General features: G+C 43.2%; 1 protein-coding gene across 2 annotated transcripts in view; it reads left to right on the top strand.

The window, feature by feature from the left end:
• ZSCAN4 (zinc finger and SCAN domain containing 4) overlaps nt 1–8,125 on the top strand; it is a 94,059-nt gene extending 85,934 nt beyond the window's left edge. The window contains exons 5-8 of one of the 2 annotated variants that reach the window (XM_072826213.1): nt 1,549–1,783; nt 5,877–6,323; nt 6,925–7,090; nt 7,180–8,125. In XM_072826213.1, the coding sequence (XP_072682314.1) occupies nt 5,970–6,323; nt 6,925–7,090; nt 7,180–7,916 (1,257 nt within the window). In that variant the 5' untranslated portion in view covers nt 1,549–1,783; nt 5,877–5,969 and the 3' untranslated portion in view covers nt 7,917–8,125. Of the gene's footprint in view, nt 1–1,548; nt 1,784–5,080; nt 5,228–5,876; nt 6,324–6,924; nt 7,091–7,179 lie in introns of those variants that run through there. The other variant, XM_072826277.1, reaches the window with a different exon arrangement.
• Nucleotides 8,126–13,131: the final 5,006 nt, after the last annotated feature.

The raw sequence follows: 13,131 nt of genomic DNA, 5'->3' as shown, positions 1-13,131 counted from the left end.
GGTGTGGGTCTGGAAGGGGGAGACAGAGGGAAGGAGGAAATAGGAAGGAAGAGAGATCATCCTAATTTCACTAGAGTCAAGATGATATTTTGGATGGAGTTTGGGCAATTCAGAGCTCAAACATGCAAACACATTTTCCCAGCTAGAAACCAGACCCCAGCCTGCCCCCTTCTCACCCACCTCACCCCCCTGCCTCACCCACCACATGTCTTCCTGTGTGGTCCCTGAACTTCTTCCACCATCTCCTACCACACACTTGAGGGTTCTGAAGCCTGAGAATATCCCGGCCTTCCTGTCACAGGACCGCTGTTCCCTCCACAGATGGACCTTCTTTGTCAGAATCATCTCAACTTTCCTTCCTTTTTTTGGGACTCCTTGGAGTCCCAATCTTCTTACTTTATTGATGAGGGAGCAGAAGGCAAGCTGAGGACAAAGCACAAGCTGACACTCAGCAACCACCCCCCACTCCTTAGTGGAATATGTGTGACATTCCGCCAGGAAAATCCCAACTGTCTTAATGCTCCGCTAGAGTGAAAAATCACCTTAGCTTGACGATTTCCATCTCTAGTATCCTGAGGGTCTTCTTTAGCATATGAAAATCCTTTTGGACACCTCCCTTTTTCTTTAACTCCTGGACTTCAAGTATATAATCATCCATTCCTCACAAAGCCCAGTTCAGCTGATCTTTCTGCCCTCAGGTCCTGTCCCTGTGTTTTAATAAAATCATTTTTTTTTTTTTTTTGCACCAAAGATGTCTCAAGAATTCTTTCTTGGCACCAGCTCCAGACCTTACCAACATTCTGTTGTGCCCAAGATTGAGAATCCGAGAAACCACCAAGGAGCCAACACCGATGCAAGCGCACGAGGGTTTATTAGCAAGCTTGAGCTTAAGTTCGAGTATACCTGACACGGCGGAGCAGGGACTTGGACCCCGAAGTGGGTTACGGCTGGGTTTTTTATAGGCTGGTCTAGAGGATTTACAGAAGGGGTGGAGGAATTTCTCAAGTTCTGTTTACATTCTGATATGGGGCTTAAGGGCATTGAGTTCTGTTCTCATTCTAATATGGGACTTTCTACCACAGCATGGGCTCTGTTGTCTTTCTGATATGGGATTCTCTGCCGAGGGCAATTCTGAGCTCTGTTGTCTTTCTGATGTGGGATTCCCTGCCGAGGATATTCTGCAGTTTTTCCTGTAAAGTTCAGCTCTTATTCACAGGGGCCAAGATGGCTGTACTTGTGCTAATGTTAAACTTGAGGTGGAATGGCCTTAATTTTTGGCCTCCACACTGAGGCATCCTCTGATTCACCAACTGGGACTGAATAGTAAAAGAGAACATTAGCCTTGTTCTCCGCCGCTCGTGCAATCCACAAATCTCAGAAAATTAGGAAGTACTAGCAAATTTGTGTGAGACTCACTTCAGACCAAACTTGGCCAGAATTTATGTGATACTAATGGTAATTTTTGTATTCTCCTTTAGCGTAAGTATTGTTACATCTCACTGCAGAAATATTAGTGTATTTGATTGTGGCCAATTGTTCCAATCACAGGGATGTTATCTAATAATGTATTGGAGAACTGGAGCTAGAGCAAGATGAAGATTCCATCAGAGATCCCATCAACAGGATAATCTTATCCAATCACGACTGTAAATGCTTCATTGACCCCACACCCTATAAAAGGGATGAGTCTTAAGAAGGCAGAACTAGTGCAGAGAGTGAGTTTCACAGAAACTTAGCTTTCAGCCCAGAATTGACCAGTTTGAAGTTCAGTCTTCCTGAATAGGTGAGTTTCCAGAATGAAAGCAAAATTTCCAGTTTTGTGCTTGTGTTTTATGCATGTGTGTGGGATAATCATTGGGGAAAAATGCCTAGTTACAAAAATATGGGGCTTGTTCAGTTAGGTATGGTGTTTCTTCCGACTGGATGGGAGCCCCCCAAATGTAGGGTGACCAGATCGGTGGAAATTGGTGGGATGGGAGATGAGCGGATCCACCTGAGGCAGAACAAAGGTGATAGAAGTTTATTGAATACATGCAAGGGAGCAGCAGGCAGGACAGCAGAGGAGCGACTGCTTGCAATGAAGCAATGGGTGGGGGTTGCTTTTATTTTTATTTTTTTAAGATTTTATTTATTTATTCATAGAGACAGAAAGAGAGAGGCAGAGACACAGGCAGAGGGAGAAGCAGGCACCATACAGAGAGCCTGATGTGGGACTCGATCCAGGGTCTCGATCCAGGGTCTCCATGACCACGCCCTGGGCTGCAGACGGCGCTAAACCGCTGCGCCACCAGGGCTGCCCATGGGGGCTGCTTTTAAAGAGGGAAGGTGAGCAGGTATGGTAACAGAATTTTCCATTTTTTGGTAAACTGTACCTGGTTATAGTAGCTCATTGATTAGTTAGGGCCTATGGATAATTTGAGGTGGGTTGCCTGATGGGATGGTCTGTATTTAGCCAGGGGATTGCTGTGGCACTTCTCATCCCATCTCACCTACATCTCTACTCTATTGGGGATGGTCTATTTTTATAGATGCTCTAGCTCAGTAGAGATCAATGTTGTGGGCTTTATAAAAGCCTGGCCTGGTTGAAAGAGTTCTCCCATCGAAGGCATTTTTGTATGGCTCTGTTGTCTTGTTAATTTTGTTTCTAGTGAGATGTTTTTATGGCATCTTGTTAAAAGTGTTGGTCCTGAGTGGATTGGGGTGTGGTTGGGGGCTAAGATTCAAAGTTTAAGTATCAGCTATTTAGCATACCCTTACTAAGTGGCTACCTTATGCTACGGCCTGTCCCTGTGTTTTACATATATTAACTAATTGAGTTCCAGTAACAACCCTAACAGCAGGGTGTTTTTAAGAATTCTCTGCAGGGCAGCCCGGGTGGCTCAGCAGTTTAGCGCCCATCTTCTGCCCAGGGCATGATCCTGCAGTCTGGGGATCGAGTCCCGCTTTGGGCTCCCTGCATGAAGCCTGCTTCTCTCTCTGCCTCTCTCTCTCTGTCTCTCATTAATAAATAAGATATTTTGTTTTAAAAAGAATTCTGTGACAGATGGGGACCTCATGGGTAACTTGCCTGGGCCAAACAGCTTGTTTCACATTGGAACCTGGCAGTCTGATTTTGAATGCCAAAGTCTTTTTTATTCATGAGAGACAGAAGAAGAGGCAGAGACACAGGCAGAGAAGGGAGCCTGATGCGGAACTCTATCCCGGACCCGGGATCATGCCCTGAGCGAAAGGCAGACTCAAACACTGAGCCACTCAGGCATCACTAAATGTGGAATCTTAAAACAAAAACCTTAATTCATAAATAATGAGATTGGTGGTTGCCAAAAGCAGGAGGTGAGGGGTGGCAAAATTGGTGAAGTGGGTCAAAAGTTATAAACTTTCAGCTATAAATAAGTCATGGAGATGTAATATACAGCATGGTGACTATAGTTAATAATTTTATATTGCATATTTGGAACTTGCTAAGAGTAAATCTTAGAAGTTCTTATCACAGGGATGCCTGGTTGGGTTAGTCAGAAAAGTGTGTGACTCTTGATCTTGGGGTCATGAGGTCGAGCTCCATGTTGGGTGTAGGCATAGAGAATACTTCAATAAATAAAACTTTAAAAACAAAAAGCTAACAAAGTTCTCATCACAAGAAAAAATATGTAATTATGTATGGTGATATTAACTAGATTTATTGTGATCATTTCACAGTATAAACAAATAGTGAATTATGTTGTACTCCTCAAACTAATAATGTGGAATGCCAATTATACCCCAATTAAAAAAACTAGATCTATTTTTTTAAAGATTTTTTTTATTTTTTTTTTATTTTTTTAAAGATTTTGACAGAGAGCAAGAGAAAATAAGCAAGGGGAGCAGCACAGGGAGAGGGACTCCCCACTGAGCAGGGAGCCCAACACGGGGCTCAATCCCAGAACCCTGGGATCATGACCTGAGCTGAAGGCAGATACTTAATTGACTAAGCCACCCAGGCACTAAATCTATTTTCTATGTAATCTATTTTTGTGTCCTTTTTAATCTTAGATGGTAAGTAATTCACAGATCTGTATTTATTTTATTAAAAATTTCATATTAGGGGCACCTGGCTGGTTCAGTCAGTAGACTGTGTGACTCGATCTCAGGGTTGAATTTGAGCCCCATGGAGTAGAGATTAAAAATGTCAATTACCAAATATCTCATCTGGTAGTCTGATAGGATTAATCATGTTGATCCCATCTATAGATGAAATAAAGATTAATCCAGAAGAACCACACAGAAGAAAATGGAATACATATTTTCCTTTTCCTAATCCAGATGACTTTAGTATAATGCTAATCTTGTCACATGCCATTTTACATTCCCTTGCCCTCAGGAAAAACTACTGAGTCCTTCCTGGTCTCATGAGGCCTTACCTGGGTCATCTCATCCCTCTATTCTTAGCTGTCATGGCTGGTTCTCTATATCCAGGTACATTGGCCTTATTTTTCCTCTGCAGATCTCTTCATCTGGGCCTCCCCACAAGTTCTCTTTTTCAAGACCACCCCAGGCACAAATAGACCGCATGGTCACACTTGCAGACAAATACTCAATCCCACAGGGACACTGCTGTGGAGCACTGTGATTAAGACCTTAGCATTAGGGATGCCTGGGTGGCTCAGTGGTTGAGCATCCGCCTTCCGGGATCTGGGATCAAGTCCTGCATTGGGCTCCCTGCGTGGAGCCTGCTTCTCCCTCTGCCTTTGTCTCTGCCTCTCTCTCTTTGTATCTCTAATGAATAAATAAATAAATCTTTAAGGAAAAAACCACAGGAAACAGGTATTGGCAAGGATGCGGAAAAAAGGAACCCTCTCACACTGCTGGTGGGAATGCAAACTGATGTAGCCACTCTGGAAGATACTACCAAGGCTCCTCATAAAGTTAAAAATAGAACTATCCTCTGATCCAGCAATTGTACTACTAGGTATTTACCCAAAGGATACAAAAATACTGATTCGGTATTATAGCCAAATTATGGGAAAAACCAAATCCCAAGAGCAAAATTTTTAAGAAGACTTCTTTTTCTTTTTTTTTAAGATTTTATTTGTTTACCTAACAGTGAGAGAGCACAAGCAGGGGAAGCAGCAGAGGAAGAGGGAGAAGCAGGGTCTCCACTGAGCAGGAAGTCTGATGTTGGGCTCCATCCCAGGACCCTGGGATCATGACCTGAGCTGAAGGCAGACCCTTAAGGAACTGAGCCACCGAGGTGCCATAAGAATTTTTCTATAGTCATTTTGTAAATGCCTTATTACACAATGGAAGCTCCTCTCTACTCCTGGTTTTACTAAATACCTTTCTCAAAATTGAGCACTGATTTCTTATTAAGCTTTTTAAATATATCTACTATTAAGATGAAAGCATATTCTTTAAATTCAGTAATGTGATAAATTACACTGCTTTTTGAGATTTAACCCAAATTGTATATAGAAGATAAAATCCACCTATTCATGAAGTATTACTTTCCTTATATATGACTGAGTTTGATTTTCAGATATCTATGCTCATAAGAATTATTGGCTAGTATTTAATGTACTAGTATGGTTTATCCGTAAGGTTAGTTAATTAATTAACCTCATTAACTAAAAGAGGAGTGTCTTTTTATATGCTCATCTAAGACTAACATTATGTCTTTCTTAAATGTCTCATAAAATTCACCTATGAAGTAATATGGGTCTGAAATTTATATTTTCTTTTTGCTTTTTTAAATTATTCCAGTGATACAATTAAATATCTCTTCTTTGTAGTTTATAGTTTTTAAGCATCCACCACTATCAACTCTATGCAACATCTGTTATCTAAATAGTAAAATGAGAACAGAAATATCAAATGGATTCCCTGATTTTGTTTTGAAACAGATCTCCAGAAACAGGACTTCACAAACTGCATCCAGGAATTTGCATCTCTGATAAATATTACTAAGATTGGATTTATTTCTGTGTGAACCATCCATGGATGATCCTGGGTCAAAAAATAAAGACTTTAAGCCCAGCCAAAGACCTGCTCTCCAAGAGGCAGAGGAGATTTCTGAGTTCAAGGACACTCAGAACAGTTTATTTCAAAATGGCAACAACTCACATGCAAAGCAGGAACTGCAAAGACTCTATAAATCATTTTACTTCTGGCTGCAGCCAGAAAAACACAGCAAGGATGAAATTATTTTTCAAGTGGTCTTGGAACAGTTTATGATCAATAGACATTGCAGTGATCGGTCTACTTTGAAGAATAAATGGGAATCAAGTGGCAGGAACCTGGAGAAATTCATGGAAGATCTGAGTGATAGTTCTGTGAAGCCACCTGGCTTAGTGAGTAGAAGATTCTTTTCCCCTAGAGGGAGGGGCCAAAAAGAGTCAGGAATAAGCAGTCAGTAGGAGATACTGGAAGTAGGAAAATAAGTTATTATAGATGCAGTTGTCAGATCACTCCTCCTCACCGAGGAGGGAAAACTTAGGAATAAGTGAGTAAAAATAAGGGGTTATAGTCATTCTTTCAGTGGGAAAGAATAGGAACCAATATATTAATTTATTTCATTGAGTTTCATTGGAGAGGTGGTACAGAAACTCAGCAAGAAGTTGTCAGTTGGGCAAAACCTCAAGGATGAGGAGAAACACCTTGACAAGTGCTGGATCTTCCCTCAAAGCCTTAGCATTCATCTTTTTTATTAGGGAAGACACATCAATAAAGAATACATAGGGCATCCCTGGGTGGCTCAGCTCTGTAGCGCCTGCCTTCGGCCCAGGGCATGATTCTGGAATACCAGTATCAAGTCCCACATCGGGCTCCCTGCATGGAGCCTGCTTATAGCACTGCCTGTCTCTGCCTCTCTTTCTCTCTCATGAATAAATAAGTAAAATCTTTTTTAAAAAAAGAATATATTACAGTTATCTTTTTTTCTTTTAATAACAGGTCCACGTCCACATGAAGGGCCAGGACGCCCTCTTTTCTGAGAATATGCCCTTAAGAGAAGTCATCGTTCATTTCATGAAACAATTGTCAGCAGGAACCCCAACAGAAGAGAACATGGGGACACCCTCCTGGACTTCCCAAGATACTTCCCTGGAAACAGGACAAGGTGAGTGGGGTAAGCCAAGGTACCAGAGGGATGTTGTGTGTGGACTCCTTCTTGGGTACAACTTCACTGAGTTGTTTTATCCCCCACAGGAGATAAAGCAAATGGCTACAACATTTATCACAATGACGGTACTACTAGTCAAGGCAATGCAGTACCTTCCCTGTTCATTGTCCATGAGGAGGACTGTCCTCACCCTGAAGAGGACAGTGTTTCTTTGAAGGATCTGCTCAGCCCTGGAAGACCGGGTCTAGGTACGTCCAATTCCCAGGAAGGGTGCCTGCAAGGACGCCCATATCAAGATGTCCTGATGGAGGGGGCACCAGGGTTTCACTCTCGGTCAACCGCAGTCACCCCTGACCCTGTTTCTACCCACCAAAAAACCGAGGGGAATTCCACATGTGGGGGACACCAAGAAAGATTCCGTGACGCCCAAAACTCCTACAGATGTGAAAAATGTCCCAGGATCTTTAGGTATTTCTCTCAGCTAAAAGCCCATCAGAGAAGACACAACAATGAGAGGACATTCATTTGTGCTGAGTGTAACAAAGGCTTCTTCCAAGCGTCAGACCTACACGTGCATCAGAAGATTCACACAGAAGAGAAGCCTTTCAGGTGCAGCACATGTGAAAAATCCTTCAGCCACAAAACCAACCTTCTGGCCCATGAGAGAATCCACACGGGTGAGAAGCCCTATGTATGTGCGCTTTGCCAGAGAAGCTACCGCCAGTCATCCACCTACCACCGCCACCTGAGGACTCACCAGAAAATTGCCGTCAAAGGTACTCCTTCCACATCAGAAGCTTCCTCAGCTGTAGCCTCAGTGTAATGCTATGTGAATATGTATGCAAATACGTATATTTCCATAGCACCTCCCTATTTAGAACATATAATTTCCTGATTATATTTTCCATTTATTTTCTTCACTAAAATGTAAGTTTAAGGAGGAATTTCTGTTCGTTCACTGGAGTGTATCTCAGGTGCCCAGAAAAGTGGCTGACAAAAAATTCAAATAACCAATAAATAACCTGCTGAATAAATGGATGAATGTGTAATGTTGGTGTTTATTCCTTAAAATCCATGAAAGTTCAACTCCAGGACACAAACACCAGCTTCCAGTGGTCAAGTGATGCTTTCCCTCCTGCTCCCCTGCCTCTGTCCACACACTTTATCTTTACTGGGTCACATGCACTTAAAAAGGTGCAGAGCAGGGGCACAAACCCAGAAATAGGCCTTAGTCTATAAAAGGGAACTTCTATATTCAAATGTTATATTTCTTTAATTCACTTGATATATTAATGGCTAAACTCCATCTGATATGATTGGTGATTGAAAGTTTGAGAATGCTATTTTATTGACAAATACCAAAAAAGGTCAAATGCTTTCTGTTCATTTTTTCCAGAGATGGCAGGTATGGGGTGGTGGTGGTGGGGGGGGGAGGATGAGGAGCTCATTTGCAGAACTAGTTTGAAAGGGCACTTTGGAGGAAATGAAAAGATGCTGTGCACAGCTGAGGCAAGAGCATTTATGTTGGTTACTTGGAATACATTTGTGAGCTGGTTTCCACTAGGAAACTGGGACTCAATCACATTGAGAAACTAGAAGGTACCATGTGAAAATGGCTTCAATCATGGAAGGGGGTATTCTGTGAGGTATATTGTGACATTTCTCTCACTACATTCATAGTGCAGAGGACTATGGGGCTGCAGACAATGCTCCACTGTGTGGAGAAGCCCACTGATCCATCCTCTTTCCTGGGCTGTCTCCAGGTGTTTCCTATTGTGAATATTCTTGCACATACCTCTTGGTACAAGGGAAACCTTTTGTTTGGAAAGACCTCTGTGAGGCAGGTTGTGAAATAACAGAAAATATATATGTGGGTCTCTGTCCCTAGTTCCAGGCACAGAGCCCCTAAAACCCTTGTAACTTCTTAAGTGATGAGAGCACTAGAAGCATCTTTTGTTCTAATATTTGGTCTTTGACCTTGGTTCCTGATACAGAACCCCAAAATCACTTGGAATTTCCTGGGTGATAGGAGTGTCTTTTGTTTCAGTGAGGCAACTCCCGGGTAGCTTCAGGATGGGGGCTGGTCTCCAGAAAGACTAATCCATGAGTAGACGTTTAGGACGTTCATCCCTATCCACAGTGGAGAGGAGCTAGAGATTGAGTTAATGATCAATCATACCACAGAGTTTGGAGAACTTGGTGAACACCCACGTGCCAGGAGGGAGGCACACCCCCAACTCCATGGGACAGAAGCTCCTGTGCTGGGGACCCTTCCAGACCTCACCAAGCCTGGCAACATAAATGCACAAATACTCAGAGACTCATGAGACAGGCATGTCATGGGGACACCCAAACAACACAGAATTGTGTAGTCCCCACAGACCAAGTGTGATGAGGGGGATGGGTGTAGAGATAGTCTAGCTTAGAGAAAACAACCTATCCCATCTCTGCATATTTGATGACGCGCTGGTGGGAGTCAGAACAGAAAGTTGGGTGCACACCTTGGTACAGCCCGGAGGCTCACACAGGTTTGAAGACTTACAGGTGGTGGGGGAAAAACCAGCTGGGGCCCAGAATTCATTACAGGTTAATGCTTGCCCCCAGGGCTAAGAAGCCTCAGTCTAGTTGGGAGAGGAAGGTGGGAGGTTTACAGGCTTTACAGGAGGGATGGGAACTTTCTAGCAGGTTGGCAGTCACTGTTTGGACAATTTGCAATTTACCAACAATGGTGAGGGAGAACTGTAAGCGCTAAGGTCTCCTGCAAGAGCTGCGGGCAGGGATATGTGAAGGCCTCAGTGGCTGCTCTCAGTTCTTCAGGGCCACACAGCACCCATAATAGTGACAGTGATAACTGGGTGACAGCTCAGTATGGGGGCACAAGGTGGAGCGGCCACCTAGAAGCCATATTTAGGCTTCCTCCCTCCGCGGGGAGGAATTATTGCCAATGGTGGTGAGGGGACAGGATGGTCTACAGTGACACTTATGACCCGGAGAGTCTCAGGTGGAGATGTCAGGGTAGGGTTACTTGGTGGGTCAGGCTCCATGGACAGTCTGGCAGGTGAGGTGTCTGAGTGTCTTGGCCCGAGTCCTGGGCAATTTCCAAAGGAGAACAGAGGCGAACAGGGTGAGAGGGTCCAGCATGGTGTAGGCTGACCGTCCCCAGCTCAGGGATGTAGCAGCTGTGCTGCCCTGTGGAAGTCCCTTGCCCTCTCCGAGAGCTAGATCCCTCCTTTGAAAAGTGGAATAGTCTCTGCACACTGTATGGTTTGCAGGCTGTTAAAATGAAATGATCCTCAAGAGAGCCCATCAGCATTAGGTCCCCATGAAAAGATGAGTGGAGGCCCTCAGCAAAGGGGAAGGGAGGGTGTGTCTGCAGAGTGCCGCAGAGGGCCTGTGGGCCAGAAGCAACGCCAGTGAGGGGCCTTCTGTGAACCTCTGAGACCCTGGCCTAGCGGGAGTTCTGGAGGACATCTCCTGCCAGCTGTTATCGTTGCTCCTGCAGAGCAAAGCAACAGCCAAAGAGCAATCCCAGACCTGTTCAAACTAGTATGAGATGTGATGGCTGCCAAATTTGACCTTTCACGAACTTTCCCCCTCATTACAATGCTAAACGTCATTGCCAGAGGTGGAGACTTGACACACAAAAGAAACATACGTGTATAAAGAAGCATGTTCTGGGATGCCTGGGTGACTCAGCGGTTGAGCGTCAGCCTTTGGCTCAGGGTGCCATCCTGGGTCCGAGGATCAAGTCCCACATTTGGCTCCCTGCGAGGAGCCCGCTTCTCCCTCTATGTCTCTGCCTCTCTCTCTGTGTATCTCATGAATAAATAAATAAAATCTTAAAAAAAAAAAAAATAAAAGGAAGCACGTTCTGTCAACTGTGCTTGCACTCGCTCCCAATTCCCTGTATTTCCCCACCCCACATGCTTAGCCGTCACTCCTTTCTCACCTCGGGTCCTTTAAAACTTTCCCTGCCTATTTTTCCAGGAGCCAATGTGACACATTTTCGTGACTGTGTCTCCCTTCAACTGCAGCTGGTGCCCCAATAAAGCCTTGACTCTGCTTTTAAATTGTGGACACAGTCTCATTTCTACCATCTCTGGGTACAAGGACCCAAATCTGATAACATCATTATGTGCTCTCTGAATCAAATAAACCATTAATTTCCACATTACATTTACTGACTGTCATTACTTCAATTCATTCTATGATTTCATGTTCAACTTAGGCCTACACTTTTCCCTTTCCCTTTCTTTTGCTTCACAGTTCTAGTCTATTATGTATTTCATTCCACTCACAATTTCTTAAATGTCTGATTTCAATTACAAATGGATTTATAAAATGTTAAACAAATTCATCTGTGTGTACATTTAAGGTTTTGCTCTGTTAAATAACAAAATTCAACTGAGTAAGTTTTAAAGATCTAATTGGCTTTACTCAGCAATTCATGAATCTGACAGCGTCCCATCCAGCGTCCCATCCTTAAATAGAAAGGAGCCCCAAGGAGCTATACAAAATGGAAAACTTTTATAGGCAGAAGGGGTGGGACAAGGAAGTTACTAGCAAAGAGTAGATTGTTTCAGGCAAGATCATTTTCCTTTGGGGAGCACAAGTCTGTTGGGCCTCACTGGTGCTGATGAGGTAATTCCAGATTGTCTGCTTTAAGGTTCCACAAGTGTGAGAAGTTGAAATCATGATTAAGTTAGGTATTAAGTCCTAGTTTGATGACATGGGCTTAGGGCATGTGACTCCCTTTGGGGCCTCTTGTTTCTTTTCTTAACAGTTCCGTCTGACACACTTAGCCACTCCTCCCTCCAACCTCCTAACCCAAGGGAATGAACGTTTAAATTCGTGAGAATCTACAAGACACATTTTCTCCCTCATTTACAAACATTCAGTAAAATATCCATTGACTTGCCTTTACCTGACCTGTTTGTTAAATTCATTCATTGGCTCCATTTGTTTCAAAAAGCTTACTAGTCAATACAAGTGCAAGAAACCCACCAGTGCTTTGTTTCAACTGTTTCTAAATTTATTTTATTTTTTTTAATTTTTTAAAATTTATTTATGATAGTCACACACAGAGAGAGAGAGAGAGGCAGAGACACAGGCAGAGGGAGAAGCAGGCTCCATGCACCGGGAGCCCGACGTGGGATTCGATCCCGGGTCTCCAGGATCGCGCCCTGGGCCAAAGGCAGGCGCCAAACCGTTGCGCCACCCAGGGATCCCTGTTTCTAAATTTAATATCCTGGAAAAACAGTACTTTAAAATGTTACTGAGTTTTAAAAAGAACAATAACACAAGATTAGGTAATTGTATCATATGTCTATTTATGTATTCCACTCTCTGAATGGTTTTCAAAGATCTTTAACTTTTCTGGCCACTTTTAGTACTGCAAATTGTACAGTACAAATGGTGAATTATTGTTTCTTTTTTTAAAGATTTTATTTACTCGTGAGAGAGAGAGAGAGAGAGAGAGAGCCCCCACGCGCGTGTGTACAAGCAGGGGGTGGGGCAGAGGGAGAGGGAGAAGCAGGTTCTCCACTGAGCAAGGAGCCCAATGAGGGGCCTTTGGGACCATGACCTAAGCTGAATGCAGACACTTAACCAACTAAGCCACTAAGCCACCCAGGCAGCCCATTGTTTTTTTGTTTTGTTTTGTTTTTAAGACAAGAATGTTTATGCACAATTTCTTTTATTTATTTATTATTTTTTTTAAATAAGATTTTATTTATTTATTCATGAGAGACACACAGAGAGAGAAGTAGAGACACAGGCAGAGGGAGAAGCAGGCCCCATGCAGGGAGCCTGATGTGGGACTTGATCCCAGATCCTGGGATCACGCCCTGAGCCAAAGGCAGACGCTCAACCACTGAGCTACCCAGGCGTCCCCACAATTTCTTTTAGAGGAAATTAAGCCATAATAGAATTTCAGCAAATGAACATGTTATATTTGAATTTCAAATATACATGATTTTCAATCTAGTTAATATTTTGATCATTTCTTAGAAATTTTTCATGTGTTTATCATTATTCTT

This window comes from Canis lupus, chromosome 1, assembly GCF_048164855.1.
Source record: "Canis lupus baileyi chromosome 1, mCanLup2.hap1, whole genome shotgun sequence".
Lineage (NCBI taxonomy): Eukaryota > Metazoa > Chordata > Mammalia > Carnivora > Canidae > Canis > Canis lupus.
Note: the sequence above shows the minus strand (reverse complement) of the source record. Positions and strands in the feature narration are given on the sequence as shown.